General features: G+C 63.4%; 1 protein-coding gene across 1 annotated transcript in view; it reads right to left on the bottom strand.

The window, feature by feature from the left end:
* LRP1 (LDL receptor related protein 1) overlaps positions 1 to 19,434 on the bottom strand; it is a gene marked incomplete in the record, with an annotated part of 192,333 nt that overhangs the window by 12,029 nt on the left and 160,870 nt on the right. Inside the window, 26 exon segments of the mRNA XM_034792604.1 lie at positions 155 to 274; positions 666 to 798; positions 1,048 to 1,154; positions 3,121 to 3,237; positions 3,587 to 3,712; positions 3,818 to 3,940; positions 4,557 to 4,676; positions 4,780 to 4,896; positions 6,059 to 6,152; positions 6,506 to 6,654; positions 7,578 to 7,766; positions 8,349 to 8,554; positions 8,872 to 9,059; positions 9,356 to 9,475; positions 10,724 to 10,809; positions 11,278 to 11,461; positions 11,875 to 12,062; positions 12,311 to 12,434; positions 12,436 to 12,452; positions 12,787 to 12,909; positions 13,314 to 13,442; positions 14,141 to 14,257; positions 14,994 to 15,116; positions 15,806 to 15,955; positions 16,712 to 16,825; positions 18,666 to 18,785. Of these exon segments, the coding sequence (XP_034648495.1) occupies positions 155 to 274; positions 666 to 798; positions 1,048 to 1,154; positions 3,121 to 3,237; positions 3,587 to 3,712; positions 3,818 to 3,940; positions 4,557 to 4,676; positions 4,780 to 4,896; positions 6,059 to 6,152; positions 6,506 to 6,654; positions 7,578 to 7,766; positions 8,349 to 8,554; positions 8,872 to 9,059; positions 9,356 to 9,475; positions 10,724 to 10,809; positions 11,278 to 11,461; positions 11,875 to 12,062; positions 12,311 to 12,434; positions 12,436 to 12,452; positions 12,787 to 12,909; positions 13,314 to 13,442; positions 14,141 to 14,257; positions 14,994 to 15,116; positions 15,806 to 15,955; positions 16,712 to 16,825; positions 18,666 to 18,785 (3,384 nt within the window).

Genomic DNA, 19,434 nt, shown 5'->3' with positions numbered 1-19,434 from the left:
GCCTCACGTGGTCTGGCCACGCCTCCCAGAGCCCCGCCCCCAGCAGTATGAAGCCCCACCCCCCTCCAGCAGCGCACCCCTCCCCAGCATGCGTGGAGGCGGGTTAGCCAGGGAGCGGGAGGACAGGAGGCCAGGCGGGACGGGGGACACTCACAGCACTCCTCGGGGTTCTCGTCCGAATTGTCCCCACAGTCGTCCTCCCCATCGCACTTCCATGCCAGCGGCTTGCACAGGGTGTTGTTGCACTGGAACTCGTCCAGGGGGCAGGTGCGCACTGCGGGGAGGGGGAGACGGGCGCGTCAGGGCCCGCGCTCGTGGGGAGGGGGCCGCGACGGGGGCGGGGAGGGGGACAGGAGCTCGCTGGAGCCCCCTTGGCCGACTGATTGGAAAGGAGCCCAGGAGACGGAGCCCAGGCCAGGGGCAGCACCCCCCATCCAGCCACAGCAGGCCCATGGATCTGGGGGGCAGACACCCAGCGGCAGGTTCTTGCCCCTTCTATATTGGCAGGCCCTGCAATGCAAACGCCCGACTGCACGTGAAGCTTGGGCACGTGGTCGCATGCCAGCATGGCTGGCTCCCTCGTTAGGCTCCAGGGTTAACGCGGCCGCGAGGCGTGGAGGTGTGTGTGTGTGTATGCACGCGCCCTTCGCCCGCGCTGCTGTTACCCCCGGTGCCGCAGTTCTCCTCGTCGCTGCCATCCATGCAGTCGGCGTCGGCGTCGCAGCGCCAGCGCATGGGGATGCAGTGCCCGTTCTTGCATTGGAACTGGTCGAAGTCGCAGCGCAGCGTGCAGTCCTTCTGCAGGGCGGGAGGAGATGGCGGGTGAGCGGGGGCAGGGAGAAAACCCCGCCAGGGCGAAAATGGGGGGTGGGCTCTGGCAGAAGAGGCGCCTGTCTGGTCCTGGCTGCTAGCGCACAGCCAGCCCCGGTGCCAGGCCGGTTACCCACGAGCAGGAGGCCCCAGCTGCAGCAGTCTGGGCCCCAGAGCTGAGAGGGGCAGGCCAGGGCTGGCTGGTGGGGGGAAGCCGCCCCCTCTCCCCGTCCATACCTCGTCGGAGCCGTCGGCACAGTCGTGGTCCCCGTCACACTTCCACCGGCCGGCGATGCAGCGCCCGTTGGCGCAGGAGAACTCGCTCTCTGAGCAGGGCCTGGGCGCTAGAGGCAGAGGGGAGAGAAGACGGGGTGTCCCCGGTGAGCGGTGCAGCTAACCGGGCGGGGGGGGGGCGCGGACACAGACACTCATTCAGCGGCGCCGGGGGAGCAAGCCGAGCCGGGGAAATGCCCAGAGAGGTGCATGGCTCATATTGACTTCAAATGCCACCCCCGGCCCCGAATCATCCCAGCTTCCCCAGAGGGACGAGGGGGAAGGGAAGGAGGGACAGTCCCAGCTCTAGCTACCCCCTCCGGCGGCAGCTCCATCCCTAATCCCCACCTCCAGGAGCAGGGGCTGCTCCCGTTCAGGGACAGGCCGAGACTGACCGGTCAGCGGCTACGGCGCTCATGCACTGGCTGTGGGACAGATGGAACGTGTTTAAACTGTGTCTCCTAGAGCTGAGGGCGCACCTCAGAGCTGCTGGCTCCCACAGCAGAGCTCGGGCCTGGCGGGGTGATGCCCAGGAACGCGGAGAGTGCCAACGGGTATGCTGGCACAGGGGGCCCGACGTGTCTCCTGGCACTCCCTCACTGTGCGCAGAGCTGCTCTGAATGTCACAGCAATACCTGCTCAGAACGGGGATCTGCTCCCGCCCCCACAACGCATGGCTTTGCTGGCCCCACGGCCCTGCGCCAGCCTGGAGGAACCCACCAGAACCCACCAGGAACCACCCCCTGCTCCACCCGGGGGAGATCATGCGCCATGTCCCCTCTGGAGGCATCAAGAGGGTGGGAGGGGAGGTGCAGACAGGGGCTGAGGCTGGGGAGAGCAGACCAATCTGGGTCAATTTGCAGAAGCAGATGGGGCGAGGGTAGAACTTGGAGCTAAATATGAGCCATGCATGGGTCCCGGATGCGGTAATTTTTAACCCTGTCTCTCTCTGTGCCCGGGGGTAGCCGACTCAGCTGACGAGGTTCAGAAGGAGTGTCCGGGTCGGTCTCTCACCCGCCCCCCATCCCCTCTGCTCCAGGCTGGTTGGTTGATTTATTTACTGAACACTTTAAATGGAATTAAGAAGATTTCGGCAGGAACCTACCTCTGAGCACCCCGTAACGACAGTGTGAAAATGGAGAAAAACGTAAGATGAGGTGAAATGGCACAAACTCAAATACACGACATGAGAGCAACAAAAACGAAAAAAAAAAAATCCATCCTAAAGCTGGAAGGAGACTGGAGGGGCAAGGACCGCGGTCCGAGAACCGGTTTATGCAGTCTGACTGGGCGAGGCCTCGTCTCTACGCACATTCACACTGGATCAGTTAAATCGGTTTCGTTCACTTGATGCCAACCCGTGTGGTGACGCTCTGATTTCAGTTCAAGCTGATCCTAATCGGCTTCAACTGAACTGCCATCAGGGTGTCCACAGGCGTGTCTACACGGGAGCGGAAGGGGTGATTTCCAGCTCAGGCAGGCATCCCTGCGTCCGGTGGAGACACACCTTCAATCGGTTTAAAAGCACACCTTACTGGTGCAGCCGCGCAAACAGCTTAGCCAAAAGTGATTTAGTGCCGCATGGATCCTCTGACCTCGCACTTCAGCGAGCCCGATCCAAGACACTGGGGAAGTGATTTAAGAGCAGCCGTGCTGGGGAAGGGAAGGCTGCGCTCACGGAAACGAAGCCCCTTCCTAAGTGGTGCACAGATCCCAGCGCTGGGATCACCTTCCTGTCTCTCTCCAGGACACACCACAGACCGCGCTGGGGGGCTTACAGGGCAGGCCCCTGACGCAGCCCCATGTGCCTCTGCTCATCGACCCGTCCAAGAGCAGCCCAGCAGGGTACTCCTGTCTCCACCCACAGCAACCAGCCTCCCCTCGCCCAGCAGCAGGACCAGCCCACGCCTGCTTGCCGCACTCCTCAGCACGGGGCCGTGCATCCACCGCAGGCTTCCTCCGGCTGGAGAAGGCAGTGTCCTGTTCCCTCCCCATCCACCCCCCCCGGGCCAGCGCGGGGCTGACAGTGGCACGTACTGCAGCTCTCCTCGTCCGAGTTGTCCCCGCAGTCGTTGTCGTAGTCGCACTGCCAGCGGCCCGGCACGCACCGGTTGTTCTTGCAGCGGAACTGGTACGGCTCGCAGGTGCGCTCGTCTGCAGTGAAAGGCAGGGCGGGGGAGCAGGGGAGAGGCCAGGAATGGGGGTGGGGTGGGGGGTGAAGTGGGAAAAAAAGACCAATGTCAATTTCATCTGCCAACCCGGGGGTGGCACCCCGGTGAGGTGCGAGAGCGCTGAATAGAGGTGGCCGGAGTGCCGGGGTGAGCAGGGAGTGCCGTGAGCAGACCTACGGTGGACAAGAGAGGCAGCCGTGACCCCCCTCAGAGCCAATCAGCTCCCCCACACCTGGTGACCGACCCCCTGATCTGCGGAGCCCACTCCCCTAACGTAGCAGAAGATGCAAGAGCCGCTCGCCCCGGCCCTGCCGACTGTGGCGCCAGCTCACCACATTCCTCCTTGGGCTCGTCCGAGCTGTCTCCGCAGTCGTCCTCCCCGTCGCATTTCCAGCGTGCTGGGATGCATCGGCCCGAGTCCTTGCACCGGAACTCGTCCACACCACACGTCATTTGTGCTGGGGGTCGGGGAGAAGAGGCAGAGGGGGGTTAGCGTCGGCGTGGGCCAGCACCCCCCCTCTTTGCCCGCCCCCACCGAGGGCACCGGGGGAGCGGCTCCTTACTGCAGTTGGCGGGCTCGTCTGATCCGTCCACGCAGTCGTTGTCCCGGTCGCACACCCAGACACGGGGGATGCAGCGCTTGGTGACGGCACACTGGAACTGATTGGGGGCGCAGGTCACCTCCGCTGCGCAGGGGGCACAAAGGAAAGGGGAGTCAAGGGGGGCCTTGCGGCAGAAACTGGGGCTCTGCCTTTAATCACCCCCCAGCGCAGACGGGCTTGGGGGCCTGGGGAAAAGTACCCAGCAATGCCCACGGCAGCCTCTGACTCACGGCTGGGATAATCACAAGCCTCTTTTCCCACAGCGACAAGACGGGCAGCGCAGGTACGTCACACGGGCGGCCCTGAGGCGGCTCGGGGAGAATTCCCTAGCTCTGGCCTCAAAAGCAGGAACAAGCCCTTTCCAATTAACACCAAGGCTAACTGCGCCCCCAGTCAGCCCTGGGGACGAGAGGATGGGTACAAGGCCGCGCCTTTCAAACGGGCACGAGGAAATGTTGTTCGGCTATTTTGTAACCTGTGGAACTCATTGCTACTAGATATTAGGCGTAAGCCTTTATCTGAATCAGAACAGCAGCGACTCCAGCTGGGATACAGCGAGCAGGGCTGTCCATGCTGCAGACTGCAGAGCGGGGGGAGGAAGCAAACCCGCCCCCCCCCGGCGATTGATTCCGCACCCCCGCGACACTGAGAGCCTGCAGGCAGGAGGCTTCCCCCCCCGCCAGCACTCCCTGTCACTCACGACAATCCTTCTCGTCCTCGCCGTCCCCGCAGTTGTCCTGCCCGTTGCAACGGAAGATCCCAGGGATGCAGCGGTTGGTGTTGGTGCATTTGAACTGGCTGGGCAGGCAGACGTGGATATCTGGACAGAAAAGGGGACACAGTGAGGGGACTGGCTTGGACTTGCATTGCCACTATTGGGAATCAGGAGCCCTGCTGGGGACCCAGGCGTCCGGGGGCCGTACCGCAGTTGGCCTCGTCCGAGTTGTCCTGGCAGTCGTTGTCTCCGTCGCAGATGAAGGCCGGGTTGGTGCAGATCCCGGTGGAGCACTGGAACTGTCCCGGGCGACACTTGAATTCAGCTGAGGAGAGAGAGGGGAGGTGGTGACGCCTCGTGCCGGATGAACCCCAGCATTTCCACAGCACTGGGAGATGCACACTGGGCAAACCTGCCTGGCCCAGGGGTCCTCGGCAGGGACCCTGGACTGTCAGCACCACTAGCACAGGCCCCTACGGCATGAGCCAAAGGAGTAGTGCCATTAGCCGAGAGCAGCAGTAGGCTGTTATCCCACCAGGTGGGGAAGCGTGTTACACAGGCACTCCTCCTCACACTGGAGTCAATGGGGCTGCAGAGGTGGCAGGAAATTGTCCCACAACTTGTTTACAAAATTCTGATATGAATCGTTTCACCCCTCACTGAAATGCAGCCACCTCTGGGGTGGGACATGGCTGCTGTTTAACAGCACGCAGCAACACAATGCAGCCAGTGAGGGGAGGGAGCAAAGAAGACTCCCGTCTGCAATTAAAAGCAGGAGGAAGATTTCAGGGAGCTGCAGGGCACTGGCCATTAGATGCCCTATTACTGCAAGAAGCACCTGGACTCATTAACAACCAAGTCTAAGGACTCAGCTGCGTAGCCCCCCGCAGTGTCAGGCCAAGAGGAGAGCGCCCCCTGCTGAGTCACCAGCACTTTCCTATGCAGGCGGCCGGCAGGCCCAGCTCTGCTCCGCTTCAGAGTCCCACCCCGCCCCCAGCCGGGCCCTGTGCTGCTCTCTGCTCCCCAGGCAGTACCAGGGCTGGGGTTTGAAGCCTTTGCCAAGGTGGCCCCTAGGACTCTGTGAGGGGAGTGGAGCTGGGAGGGAACGAACTCCCCTGACTCAGAAACCTCCTGGTTCCTGGGGGTGGTGGGATGGGGTTAATAAGTGCGGTTCTCCCTGTGGCCCCCCCCAGGGAAGGGCTGTGCGGGGCTCTGCGGCTGGCAGATCTCGCCGAGACGTCAACAGGCAAAGGACCCATTTCATCCCGGCACGTGGCGTCGGGGCCTGGAATTCCCTGCTGGCGGGAGCCATGCTGGGAATGGAGGCTGCTGGAGCAGGGGAACCCACACCACCTTCCGAGCGGGCAGGGGCAGGGCCCCCTGTGCCTCTCCTTGGGGTCACTGATGGGACTGGGAGCTCAGCCCCTGGGGTTGGGCGGAGCAGCGCCTGGGTCTGGCTGTGCCGCCCACACACCCCCGTCACTCACGGCAATCTTCGGGCTCGTCCGAGCGGTCCCCGCAGTCGTCCTCCGTGTCGCATTTCCACCAGAAAGGGATGCATTTGTCGTTCTTGCAAACGAACTGCGGCAGAGAGACGAGGCCGTGAGGCCGGCTCCAGGCAGGACCCGGGGGCAGCGGCATGGGGGCGACCCCCAGGACCAAGGGAGCTTTTCCCTCTGGGTCTCTCTCCCTGCTCTACCCCCTGCCCAGCGAGATGCACTGAGAGCAAGAGGGGTATATGCCCGCTCTCTCCCCCCCCCCCAAAGCTGGGATGACGCGGTGCCTACCCAGACTCCCCCACATCTTCCCTCTCTGGAGCCTCAGCCCCACATCTCCAGGGGGCCGGGAGTAAGAGACTCCGGCCTTGAAACATCTCGTCTCCGAGTCTGGCTGTGGTTACAGATAGCTACCGGGGCCTGGCAGCAGCGGGTTACCTGGCTGGCCGTGCAGTTGGAGACGCAGGTCTTGCCGTCGGCGCCCAGGTAGAAGTTGGTGGGGCAGGCGCACTTGTGGGTGCCGCCCGGGGACAGGAGGCACAGGTTGCTACAGCCGCCGTTGTTGGTTTTGCAGGGGTGACTGGGGACTGGGGAGAGGAGAGAGCGCGCTGGGGTCAGACCGTCCGGGGGTGCAGCTGACTCCTGACCCCCGCTCTGCAGGTGAGCCCCCTCCCTCGTCGCATGTCACCCCTCACCCCTACACATTCTTCCCCCACTGTCTCGCCTTCACCCCCATCCCAGCCCCACTCCGCACAGGGCCTGGACCCCTTGGTGAGCCCCGGCCCCATGCAATCCGGGGCGTCCCATGGGAAGAGGAGCTGGGCAGCGGTCTTGCCAGCAGGGTCCGTGCTGATCCGAGCGCAGACCCGGCAGGGAGCAACTCTCCAGCCATCCCCACTGGATCCTGATCCACCTGCCGGGTCCCGATCGGACTCCAGAACCCGCAGGCGAGCGTGTGCGGGCTGGAGAGAGCCCGGCCAGCAGGTCAGACGCTGGATGTGGGGCTGGGGGCCACAGGGACTAGACGGAGACCTGGTGACTCATTTCCCAAGCGGCCAGCCCCCATTTGGGCAGCTGGGCACGAGGACGCGCCTCTAACTAGAGCCACTGGCGGGATCCAGATGCCAAGCCTGGGGCACTCACCCCCACTGTGCCAGCTGGGCCCCCGCCCCCCCCTCAGAGCCCCCAGGGAGCTAGTGTGAAATCAGGGAGCCTCGTGCCTTGGTCCCCCGGGGCTCCCACCCTGCCCTCAGAACACCCAGGGAGCTAGTGTGAAATCAGGGAGCCTCGTGCCTTGGTTCCCCCCGGGGCTCCCACCCCCCCTCAGAACCCCCAGGGAGCTAGTGTGAAATCAGGGAGCCTCGTGCCTTGGTTCCCCCCGGGGCTCCCAGCCCCCCTCAGAACCCCCAGGGAGATGGTGTGAAATCAGGGAGCCTTGTGCCTTGGTCCCTGCCCTTGCTGACCCAGCTCCTGGTGACGGCCCCCCCACCCGGGGCTCCCTCCTGCTCACCGTCCGGCTGGCGGTAGGCGTGGTAGATGTGGATGTCCATGGGCCGGTGCAGCGTGCTGATTAGCATGGACTTGTTGGCCCCGGTGGTCTTGTGGGCTCGGTTGATGGACTTGGTCTCCCAGTCGGTCCAGTAGATGTAGTCCTCAAAGAGGGTGAGCGCAAAGATGTGCGGGATGTCCTGGCTCAGCACTGCAGGGAGAGGGGGCAGCTCAGGCCAGGCAAGGACGCAGCAAGGACCCCCCCCAGTCGTGCAGGACGGAGCACGGCGGCCGTGCGTCACTAGGTGTGCACATGGCGCCCTCTACAGGCCAGACACTGCAATCACCTGCTGCTGAGTCACCTACAGGACGTGGCCCCTTGGCAAAACCGGCAGAGCCCGGGGTTCAAGCCCCCAAACCTGGGAGCTGCCAGGCCACTCGAGCCGGGGACTGGAAGTGGGTAGGGGATGTGATTTTAAGAAGACTTTAATATTAATATGTGAGCTTGGATACACCAGCGTTAATTATCCCTCTGCACTCCTAAAAAGCAGGGGACTATCACCTGCCTTGCGCGACAGCAGCGTGGCTCTCTGTGAATCCCACAGCAGGTACAGCTCATCCCCAGTTCCCAAATAGGGAAACTGAGGCAAGAAACAACAGGGAGGTCATTTGCCCAAGGGCACAGATGGAGTTGGCAGCAGAGCTGGGATCAGAACCCAGGAGTCCTGGCTCCCAGTCCCATGCTAAAACCATTTGTGTTTGGCCGAAAGCTGCAGCTCCCGGCCGGCCTCACCGATGTGCCGGTTGGAGCCGTCCAGACTGGCAAACTCAATGTAGTCCTCCCGGGCATCTGCCCAGTAAATCCGGCCATTGATGTAGTCCAGGGTGAGGCCGTTGGGCCAGGTGATCTTGGTGTCTACGATGACGCTCCGGTTGGTGCCGTCCATGCCGATCTTGCCGATCAGGGAGTGGTCACCCCAGTCCGTCCAGTACAGGTAACTGGGGCACAAAGGGAACAGCAACGGGAGAGGCTGAGTCAACCGAAACGGCACCAGCAGCCCTGCTACGGCGTCCTTCTGTCCCCGTATAAGAGGGGAAACCGAGTCACCAAGCGGCAGGGAGGTTTCCCAGCGTGTAAGAGGCAGAGCTGGGAGTGGGAACAGAACCCCGGAGTCCTGACTCCAGGCATCCCGCTCAGAACAGAAATTCTGGGGGGTGCCGTGGGCAGGAGCTGATGCGCCAGCCCACGGAAAGTAGCTCGGAGAGTCCTGCATCTGGGAACAAGGGAAAGGTGAGACCCGGCCGTGCCCCCTCACCCGTTCTGCACGTCCACCACCAGCGCCCGCGGCTCCCGCAGCCCCGAGTTCACCAGCACCGTGCGATAGGCCCCGTTCAGCTTCGACACCTCGATGGTGTCCCTGCCCTTGTCGCACCAGTACAGGTTCCCGCCCACCCAGTCCACGGCCAGCCCGTCGGGGTTGCTGAGACCGGTGCGGTGAAGGACCTGCCGGGAGAACGGGACAAGTCAGGGCCTGTTCAGAGAGGACCCCACCCTGCTCCTGCCCAGAGACCCTGCCCTGTCCCCCCTCCGCCTCCCAGGACTGTGGGTCTGCCCTGGGACCCAGCCCCATTCCCCAGGGACATGGGCCCCACCCAGAGACCCTGCCCCGTCCTGGGTATGCATGGCCCTGCCTGGCAGCCCCACCCCATTCCCCCGGGAAGGCGAGCCCCCCCACCCACCCAGCGACCCATCCCCGCTGGGTCCCCCAAAGAGGGCACCCCCTGGCACCCAGCGCCCACCTGGACGTTGCTCCCATTAATGTGCATGCGGCGGATCATGCTGCCCTGCGTGGTGACGTCCGTCCAGTAGATCATCTGCTCCCTGTAGTCGAAGTCCAGAGCCACGGCGTTGTTCAACCCCTGGAGCCAGCGCAGCCCAGAGGAAGATGCATTAGGCCTCGCGCTCATGCCACCTCGCTGGCCAGCGAGGGTGGCAAGGGGGGCACTGCCACAGTTGCTTTTTAACTGGGCCTTCCTTAAAAACTGAGCCACCTCCTGCCCCTCCCCACCCATGATTCCAAGCCTCCGTACTCAAGAGGTTTAAAACAACGACAGCCAATGTTTACGTAGGACCTACCATAGACGCAACCAGCGACCAAGGAGCTATTAGAATCATAGAATCACAGGACTGGAAGGGACCTTGAGAGGTCATCTCGTCCGGTCCCCTGCACTCATGGCAGGACTAAGTATTATCTAGACCATCCCTGACAGGTGTTTGTCCAACCTGCTCTTAAAAATCTCCAATGATGGAGATTCCACAACCTCCCTCGGCAATTTATTCCAGTGCTTAGCCACTCTGACAGTTAGGAAGTTTTTCCTAATGTCCAACCTAAACCGCCCTTGCTGCAGTTTAAGCCCATTGCTTCTTGTCCTGTCCTCAGAGATTAAGAAAAACAATTCTTCTCCTTCCTCCTTGTAACCTTTTATGTACTTGAAAACTGTTACGTCCCCTCTCAGTCTTCTCTTCTCCAGACTAAACAAACCCTTTTTAAATCTTCCCTCCTAGGTCACGTTTTCTAGACCTTTCATCATTTGTGTTGCTCTTCTCTGGACTTTCTCCACATCCTCCCTGAAACGTGGCGCTCAGAACTGGACACAATACTCCAGCTGAGATCTAATCAGCACAGTCCTACTGTTCGCATAGGGCCTACCATATTTGCAGCCAGCTACCAAGGAGCTCCTTTGCGAGCTGGGCTGGCGTTAGCGCTCACGGCAGGAAGTGAGATGGAGCCCCTCCCCCTCCCCTGAGCAGCGGGCACGTCTGGGGCACGGGGGCAAAGCGGAGGCGGAAGGAGGGTACATCCCCCACCCAGCCTGCACATCTGTGGGTTGGGCTGGGGCCTTCTGGTGCCCAAATCGCCTCAGCTCGTGTCAATCAGGGAGGCCCCTGGTGGCTTCCAAGGAGCAGCCCTTAAACCAGGGGGGCCTTTTCCCTGAGCCCCAAACCTGACGGGGGAGGAGGGGTGCAATCCCCTTCAGGTGACACCGCTTCCACCCCAGGAGCCTGTGGGGACACCCTACCCCCACCCGGAGCAGCCCAGTTCAAGCCCACGCCGGAGCTGCTGCCCAGTGGAGATGGCGCAGACGCCCCCCACCCCCCGGCAGCACCTGTTTGAGCAGCGTGTAGTTGGAGCCGTCCAGGTTGAGTTTCCTCAGGTAGTAGCGGTTGGCGAAGATGAGGAAGGGCTCTTCGTCTGCAGGGGAAAGACGCGTCAGATCCCCCCCTCCCCAGGCACAGAGACACTCCGATGCTGTCCTCAGCTTTGCATGGGCCCTGCAGCTGGTGGCAACTGCCCCCCCAGCCACCAACCCTCCGAACGGGGACGGCCAAAGGCACTTGGTCTGCGCTGCGGCAGGCCAAACCTGGACTTCTCCAGCCTGCCCAACCATCGTCAGCCAGAAACCACCCAGCAAAACCGCCAGGGGAACCAGATTCCCTGGCGTGATGCTGGCTCGGCCCAGCGAGGGCACACGGCAAAGCAATCCCGATTGCCTGGCCTGCAGCCTGCCAGTCCAGACCTGACGGGCGCTCTCCTTGAGCTACTTGGTGCAGAGATACCAACCCCTCGAACACAGCAGGATCCTCCGCAAACCTAGAGGTTTCTGTCTGATCCCCCGGCAGGCAAAGCCCCTCAGCACAAGCGCCCCGGAGCTGCTCTCACCTGAGACGGCTTTGCAGCTGGTCGGGTGGTCGGGCCTGAGTTTGTAGCCCTCTGTGCACAGGCACTTGAAGCTGCCCAGCGTGTTGATGCATTTCTGGCTGCAGGGGTAGGTGGTGGTGCACTCGTCAATGTCGATGCAGGTTTTCCCGTCATCTTTCAGCCTGTACCCAGGCCGGCATCTACACTGCAAGAGGCAGCGGGAGGCAGTTAGGAGCATCCCTGCAGCACGGAGGGGCATGGGTACGTGCACCGACCGTGCACACCCGAGGGCACAAACAGGGCATACACCTGGACGTGCCCAAATGGCGTGAGCGCACACAATCACCGCACGTGCACACGCATAAATACACAGCCAAGGTATGCAAAACTAGCAGGCGGGCACGCACAGTGCACACAAGCAGTGCCTGGGCACCTGTCTGCACAAATAGTGAAGGCACACTCCCCTCCCCAAACACCGGGCGTGCGCACACACAAATGGGGGAACAGCCGCTCGGAGCTGCCAGGAGCCGGGCTCGCTCGTCAGCTCCTCTCTCAACGGCCCCGCTGTACCCCAGCCCCCCCCCGGCGCAGGTTGGGCCCGCCCCCCAGTGACCCAACCTTATAGCCGATCTTGAGGTCCTCGCACTCCTGGGAGCAGCCGCTCAGTTTCTTGTTGAGACACTCGTTGAGGAAGCAGTTCAGCTCGTCGGAGCCGTCGGCGCAGTCGTCGTTGTTGTCGCAGAGCAGGGCCTCGGGCACGCACCGGCCGTTCTTGCACAGGAAGAACGAGTCGTTGCACCTGCTCTCTGGAACGACGGCGGGAGGGGGGGGTCACCGCAGGCGCCGGGCTCGGGGAACCCCATCGACAGCCCTCCCCGTGCACCAGCAAGGGCCACGCCCAGGGCTGGGCGCGCTGGCCAGGGGAGAAAGGGACCGAGTCCAGGGCCAGAGCACGGGAGACCCACTGGGCTGGACGTGAGGGAAGGGGCAGGAAACGATGGCAACGGCTCAGAATACAGTCCCCGGAGCCCAGGGCCCGTCCCCGGGCACCTACCGGAGCTGGTGCAGCGCGGGTTCTTGGGCGCCTCGTCCGAGTGGTCGTGGCAGTCGAATTCCCCGTCGCACTGCCACTGGCTGTTGCTGAGACAGCGGCCGTTGGCGCACCGGAACTCGTGGGGGGCCGCAGGTCGGGTACTCTGCGGGAGAGGGAACGTGGTCAGGCCAGCTGCCCCCAGCGCCAGGCCCTGTCCTCAGAGCGGGCGCACGGGGAGCAGTGCATCATCACGGGCTTGGGCACGGCACGGACAGGATTGGAGAAAGCTGGCACTTCGCCTCCCCCCGGCGCCCGGGCGGGGTCTTTTCCGCAGGGGCTGGCAGCTCACACAGCCTCACCCGCCACTCTGATAAACTCAGTGGGAACTGGGGCTCCCCTGCCCCCCCGCGTGTCTCGCTCAGAGCCGGGAGCCACGGAGCCGGGGCTCGGGGTGGAGGCAGCCCCAGCTCCCCGCCCCATTCCACACCGACACCCACCGCACTCCGGGGACTCGTCGGAGCCGTCGCCGCAGTCGTCGTCGTGGTCGCAGACGAAGTGCTTGGGGATGCACTGGTGGTTGGCGCACATGAACTCCCGCTCGTCACACGTGTTGTTGTACACTGGAACGAGGAGCCGCTTGTCAGCGCCCCGAGGCCAGGCCCCCCGCAACTGTCCCCAGCCCTCACACAGGGGCCCAGGCTGGCAGGCACGGGGCAAACTAGCCAGCTCTGCTTCACAACCCCTTCCCCCCTTTCGGAGCAACGTCATCTGCCCCCGTGTAGAGGGGGAAACTGAGGCACAGGGCTGGGGGGGCCCAAGGTCATACGGGACTAGAATCAAGGCAGCCTGACTCCCGAGCAGCACTGTCCGGTCCGCTGCAGCCTCTGGGTGATAGCACTGGGGTCAACTGCTCTCTGGCAAAGGGGCTCCCCGGCTTGCTGGCTCCCCGGTTCAGGGGCTCCCCGGCCCATAGGTTGCTCCCTTCCCCACCCCTCAAACCGAGCGCAGCCACAGGGCGACTCACAGCAGCCAGCGGCTAAGGACTCGTCAGAGCCGTCGGCACAGTCCTTGTCTCCGTCGCAGAGCCAGCGCTCTGGCACGCACACGTACGTGCCCGGGCACTGGAAGGACCCCGAGCTGCAGGTGGTCAGTCCTGCAGGGGACAGAGGGGTGAGCAGGGCTTGTGGGGCCGGTATTGAGAGAGAGAGAGGCAGGGTGGGGGGTGCTGGGAGGGCTCCACCACGGAGGCTGCGTCCAGCGCAGTGAGGGACCTGGGCACCTCACCCCCGTATGCCCCGAGAGGTCCCGGCAGGTGGGGTCAGGACCCTGCCTGAGCGTGAATCCATCCCCACACCGGGGGACCTGCCGGCAGTCACTCCCTCGCCCCACCACAGAAATAAGTAGCACATCCACTGCCCCCTCTGGTGGAGGGTCTCAGAACAACTGGAAACCCAGCGATTGAGTCACCCCCTCACTGACAGGCGGAGCCACCCCCCCTCAGTTTGCAAAGAGAGAAACTGAGGCACCAGGCAGTCACTTGGCAAATCAGTGGCAGAACCCAAGTCCCCACTCTGCTGCTTTCACCACTAGACTCACCTCTCGGATTCAGCAATAGAACCCAGGAGTCCTGGCTCCCAGCTCCAACCACTAGACCCCACTCCTCTCCCCGAGCTGGGAACAGAACCCAGGAGTTCAGACCACCCTCCTGCTCTAACCACTAGTCCCCACTCCCCCAAGGGTAAGGTACGGCTCCCTGGCTTTGCATTTTAAAGAGACACCCCTGGCCCCCTTCTGCCAGGCCCCCTTCCTCTCTCTGGGTCTCCCCCCGCCTGGCAGGGGAGACGGGCTTACGGCAGCGGCTGTCTTCGTCGGAGCCATCCCCGCAGTCGTCCGCCCCATCGCACACCCACAGCTTGGAGATGCAGCGGTGGTTGTTGCATTCGAACTGCACGGGGTAGCAGAATTTATCTGGGAGGGGAGGGAGAGGCGGCGGTCAGGGCGGCGTCAGGAGCTCGGGGAAGGGAACAAGGGGGACAGGACGCTTGGCCGGGCAAATGCTGCTGGGGCTCGGGCCATGGGGCTGAGCGGGTGATACCACCGGCTCCACGCTAGGCCGAGCCTAGATCTCATGGGGTGGGAACAGTAGGATCACAGGGACGGTGTGCGCTGGATGTGGAAGTTCCACATTGATAGCTTCTAAGTGATCAAAACTGGGGTTCCAGCAGCCCCCCGAGTTGAAGGCCAGCAGGACCCTAACCCAGACTGGTATCTAACACCACCCTGATCATTCTGTTCAGCTGGCTGACGACTCAAGGGTTGTCAGGGTCACCGTCCCAGCACTCAACTCACGCCGGCCCCGAAACAAGCGTGAAGCTGTCACACGAGATCGTGTGTGCAAACGTGCAAGGGACCCCTGCACTGGCGGCACCGTAAAGCCAAGGCTAGGAAATTGGATCTTTGTTCTTTAGAGAAGGGAAAAGTCGAGGGGCTGGTCTGCGCGAAGTGACATGGGCCAGAGCGTCCAGCCCCGGGGAGGGGAGAGTGGGTGATCCCTGGCCCCTGGGAGACGGACGTGAGAGATTTAAAGCCTCACTCACATCGTAGAAACTGGGAATAACACAACCGGGGGGCGGGCGCTCACTGCGGTCTGTCCCCTCCATGCTCTTCCTCCCACAATCCCATGCTCCCCGCCCCATGCGCTTACTGCAGTGCGTCTCGTCTTCGCCATTCTCACAGTCGTCCTCCTTATCGCACGTCCAGGTCATGGGGATGCACCTCCCGCTCGGGCAGGCGAAGTAATTGGCCGGGCACTTGGGTTTCCTCACTCCTGGGGTGCGGGCGGGAAAGGCACCACGGTTCGTTCGGTGACACCGGCCGAGCCTGGCTACACCGCACAGCGAACCCTGGGCTCGGCTCTGCAGAGCGACAGGGCGAGACCGACCCTGGCACAGAGCTCCATCAGCCGGCGCAGCGTGGGGTCAACGGGGGGCACCCAGAGAAACTCCCCTCTCACATTCTCTTCCATGACTGGGGGTTACGGTAGTGCCCAGACCCCAGCCGAGACGGGCCCTGTTGTGCTGGCCGGACTCTGACTGGAACGGCGGCCCCAGAGCGCTGCAAGATGGGGGCCTTGGGATGCTGCCCGGACTCCATCCGAGAGACAGACTAAACTGAGGCCCAGAGATGCGGGGACGTACCCAAGGTCAGCCGGGCAGCGTGTGGCAGAGCAGGGTATGGCTCCCTGATCCCAGCCCTGTGCCTCCCCCACCCGTCCCCTGGGGCTGGACAGTCACTAACTCCCCAGGCAGGGACGCCTCTCCCCGTCCCTGTGTGTGATCGTTTGCTCTCAGCACAGCCGTGCGCCATTTCCTCCCCCCCATCCTAATCCCACACAGCCGCCTCCCGCCTCCAGCTAGGGACCAGCAGCCCCTGCTGGCGTGCCAGGGCAGGGCACTGCCGGAGCCTGCCTGCCGAGATCCCCAGCCCCATCCCGTCACCGGCCAGCCCCACTCTCACCCGGGCAGTTCTGCTCGTCCGAGTAGTCCCCACAGTCGTTGGCTCCGTCGCACACCCAGGACGGGGCGTAGCACAGCGATGTGTGCTCGCACTTCTGGAACGTCAGGCCTTTCACCCCCAGCTTGAAGTAGCTGCTGCAGTCGGTGGCGCCTACGGGAAAGCCCGGAGTGGATACTGCCCTCGGCACGCGGGCAGGGGACAGCTCCCAGCCGCCGCCCGCCCCGTGTTCTGCCCGGCAGGGGAGTCCCCTCCATCCTCTGCACCCTCACAACACTGGCTGGCAGCTGAGCAGGGCTCGGGGAGCAGCCGCTGCCCGAACAACCCCCGAAAGGGGAGACCAATGCTCTGGCCCAGACATCAGAGAGCCACTGGGGGAACCGCTGAGAACCGAGTACACACGCTGTGCACGCACAGTACATGCACTGGCACACACACTGTGCACACACACAGTGCACTCACACACACACCGTGCACACACTCAGTTACACACACACTTGTCCTCCCTCCCCCATCATAGCCCTCCCCTGTCACTGCCAGGGGAGAAGATCCCTTGCTGCCCCCCTGCTACCAGCCCTGCCCGCCCCACGCCGGCTGCAGGTGCCAGGCCGATCCATTCTGCCCGTCTCCCGTGCCCGTTTCGCTGCACCTCACTAAGTGCTTCTGATGAGCTGTCGGGAGGCGGCACGTCAGGGGCTGTGCAGGGCAGCCTGGAAGTGACAGGGCGGCCGGGCCTGTTCCCAGGACACAATAACCTGGCTCGGCCTCAGTCGGGAGGGGAGCGCGGGCGAGTCCCACCCCCGAAGAACTGGCTCACGGCAGGGTACAGGCGGGCAGAAGGGCCTGGGGGTGGGGGCCGTGGGGGGGCGAGGCGAGGGGAGGTCCCCCCCGCGCAGCGCTAGCACTCACTGCAGTTCATCTCGTCCGACGCGTCCTCGCAGTCGATGAACTGGTTACAGCGGCTTGAGTTCCCGATGCAGCTCCCGTCCCGGCACCGGAACTCCGTCGTCGCGCACCTGGTCTCTGCAACGAGGGGGGCAGACCGGAGCTACGGGGGGGCTCGGCAGGCAGCCCCTCACGCTCACACTACCTCATGCTCAATGTAATGGGGTGTACACACACGCCCTCGTGCTCACTGCAGTGGGGCACACACACGTACCTCACGCTCACTGCAATGGGGCGTGCACACAAACACCCCCCCACGCGCTCACTGCAATGGGGCGCACACACGTACCTCACGCTCACTGCAATGGGGCGTACACACAAACACTCCCCCTCGCGCTCACTGCAATGGGGCGCACGCACACAAACACACCCCTCGGTGCTCACTGCAATGGGGTGCACACCCCTCCCCCGCGCTCACTGCAATGGGGTGCACACCCCTCCCCCGCGCTCACTGCAATGGGGTGTACACCCCCCTCACACTCACTGCAATGGGGCGTACGCTGCCCATGCTAATGCTCAGTGGCAGAGTTCTCAGCTCTCCCTGCAGGACCCTGGTCCTTCTCGGAGCGGGGTTTGTGCCCCCACAGCCTGACAGGACACTTTGGGAGTGACCTGCCTGTGTTTATCCCGGCCCCCCACGCCGCTCCTCTCCGGAGGAGAGTCCACACTCAGACCCCTGCTGCCGGGCCCCTGCCTGACAAGGGGAAAGAGGCACCGGGAACCTGGCCCCTCATGCACTGGAATGGTGAGCAGGGCTGGGCAAGAGGCTGCCTGGTTCTCAGATGCTCCTAAAGCACCAGACAGCTCAGCGTTGGCACCCAGCCAGGTGCTGCCCCCATGAGGATGGCACAGGGCCCTCTCCCCGGTGTGCAGGACCGGCACAGGGGGCACACAGATCTGGGCACACGCCACGTTCCTCCTGCCACAGTGTCAGCCATGCCGAAAACAGCAGTTCTCGGGTGTCGGCGGCACGGCCTGGCCCGCCCAGCAGGAATACACGTGAGTTGGTGCCTCCTCCTCTGAGTTCACTAGTGCTCTGCGCCCAGCGGGGGTCGGGCTCTGCCCCTCTTTACATTGGGGAGTTTGGGACTGATGCAAAAATCCTCTGGGCAAAATGTGTGTGTCACATGCAAACCCGCCCCCGCTCGTGTGTGTACGTGCGTCCCCCACATGCAAACACCCTCACGCTCGTGTGTGTGTACATGTGTGTCCCCTACATGCAAACACACCGGTGCTGGTGTATGTACACGTGTGTCCCACATGTAAACACGCCCGCACTCATGTGTGTAACCCCCACATGCAAACACGCCAGCGCTTGTGTATGTGTGTCTCCCACATGCAAACACGCCAGCGCTCGTGTATGTGTGTCTCCCACATGCAAACATGCCTACGCTCGTGGGTGTATGTGTGTGTCTCCCACGTGCAAACACGCCCACGCTCTGCACACACAGCTGCCCAGGCAGCCTTGGCAAGGGGTTATTTGAACTCTCCTCTACTTACAAAATGTACAAAGAGCCCAAAGCCGCCAGGTACGCTGCAAACTGCCTCGGGGCGAAGGGTCTCTCTCTTTCCAGGTACGTTACATGGCTCCAGCACCCCCCCCTCCCCGAAATACCCACATCTCACTCGAGTATCTGCGGAGAGAATCTCCCCGACCGCTGGAGATGGGTCGGGATTCCTGGCCACGGCGGGAGAAGCCAAGGCGGACAGAGGAAGGTCCAGCCGCTCCCATTTGCCCTGCTGCGCAGAGACCGCCGCCGAGGCCGGGTCTGGGGGGTTGAGCTGGGAGTCTGACCCCCCCACCGCTGCCCTCCAGCCCTGCCTCCGTCACGCAGCAGGCTGGGACAGCGCCAGGCCCACCCGGTGCCGGAGCCGCCTGCGGCATGCAAGCACCAGGAATGGGAGGGGAATCGCTTACTGTTGCAGGGCACTTCGTCCGAGTTGTCCCCACAGTCGTCCATGCCGTTGCACCAGAAGGCGTTGGCCAGGCAGCGCCCGTTCATGCAGTGCAGAAAGCCCTTCTTACACTTGCGGCTGCCTGCGGGGGAGGAGCAGAGAGGGGAGCTGGGGGGCTCAGGGGGTTGCCCACCCCCCATTCGCAGTTCCAAGGGGCTTTCCAGCCAGGGCCGCGGGTTGGGCACAAAGGGGCACCGTGCACGTGACGGCTCCTCTCTGCCCATGGGGGACCACGGCGAGCAGAGGGTATTACAGCAGCGTCGGTGGGGGGCAGAAGCCCCCCCAGGGGATGGCCCAGACTCCCCCAGCTCTGCCCCGAGCACAGGAACAGGGTCATTCAGAGTCAGGCTAACGCACCATCAAGCGCCCGGCTCAGACGCTGAAGTCCTAGAGCAATATTCCCGGCCATGCGGGTCGCTCGAAGCGCTAGCCGGTGCGGAGCTTTCAGAGACAAGGGGGGTCCCGCTGGGGGGGCGCCGGCGCCCGTTACCTACTGTTTCTTGATAGAGCCGCCCCCGTCGGTGTGGTCAGCAAGCCCCAGCCCCGGTTAACCGGCACGGGGAGGCGAAGTGATCTGCCCGGCGGAGAACCCAGGACAATCCCAGTCAAGCCAGACCATACTCCAGGCTGGGACCAGAACTCGGGAGTTCCGGCTCCCACTTCCCCCATCCCAGCCACTAACGTACGCTGCCTCCTAGAGCCCTGGCGTCCTGGCTCTACCCACTAGACTA

Source organism: Trachemys scripta, chromosome 16, assembly GCF_013100865.1.
Source record: "Trachemys scripta elegans isolate TJP31775 chromosome 16, CAS_Tse_1.0, whole genome shotgun sequence".
NCBI classification, from domain to species: Eukaryota; Metazoa; Chordata; order Testudines; family Emydidae; genus Trachemys; species Trachemys scripta.
Note: the sequence above shows the minus strand (reverse complement) of the source record. Positions and strands in the feature narration are given on the sequence as shown.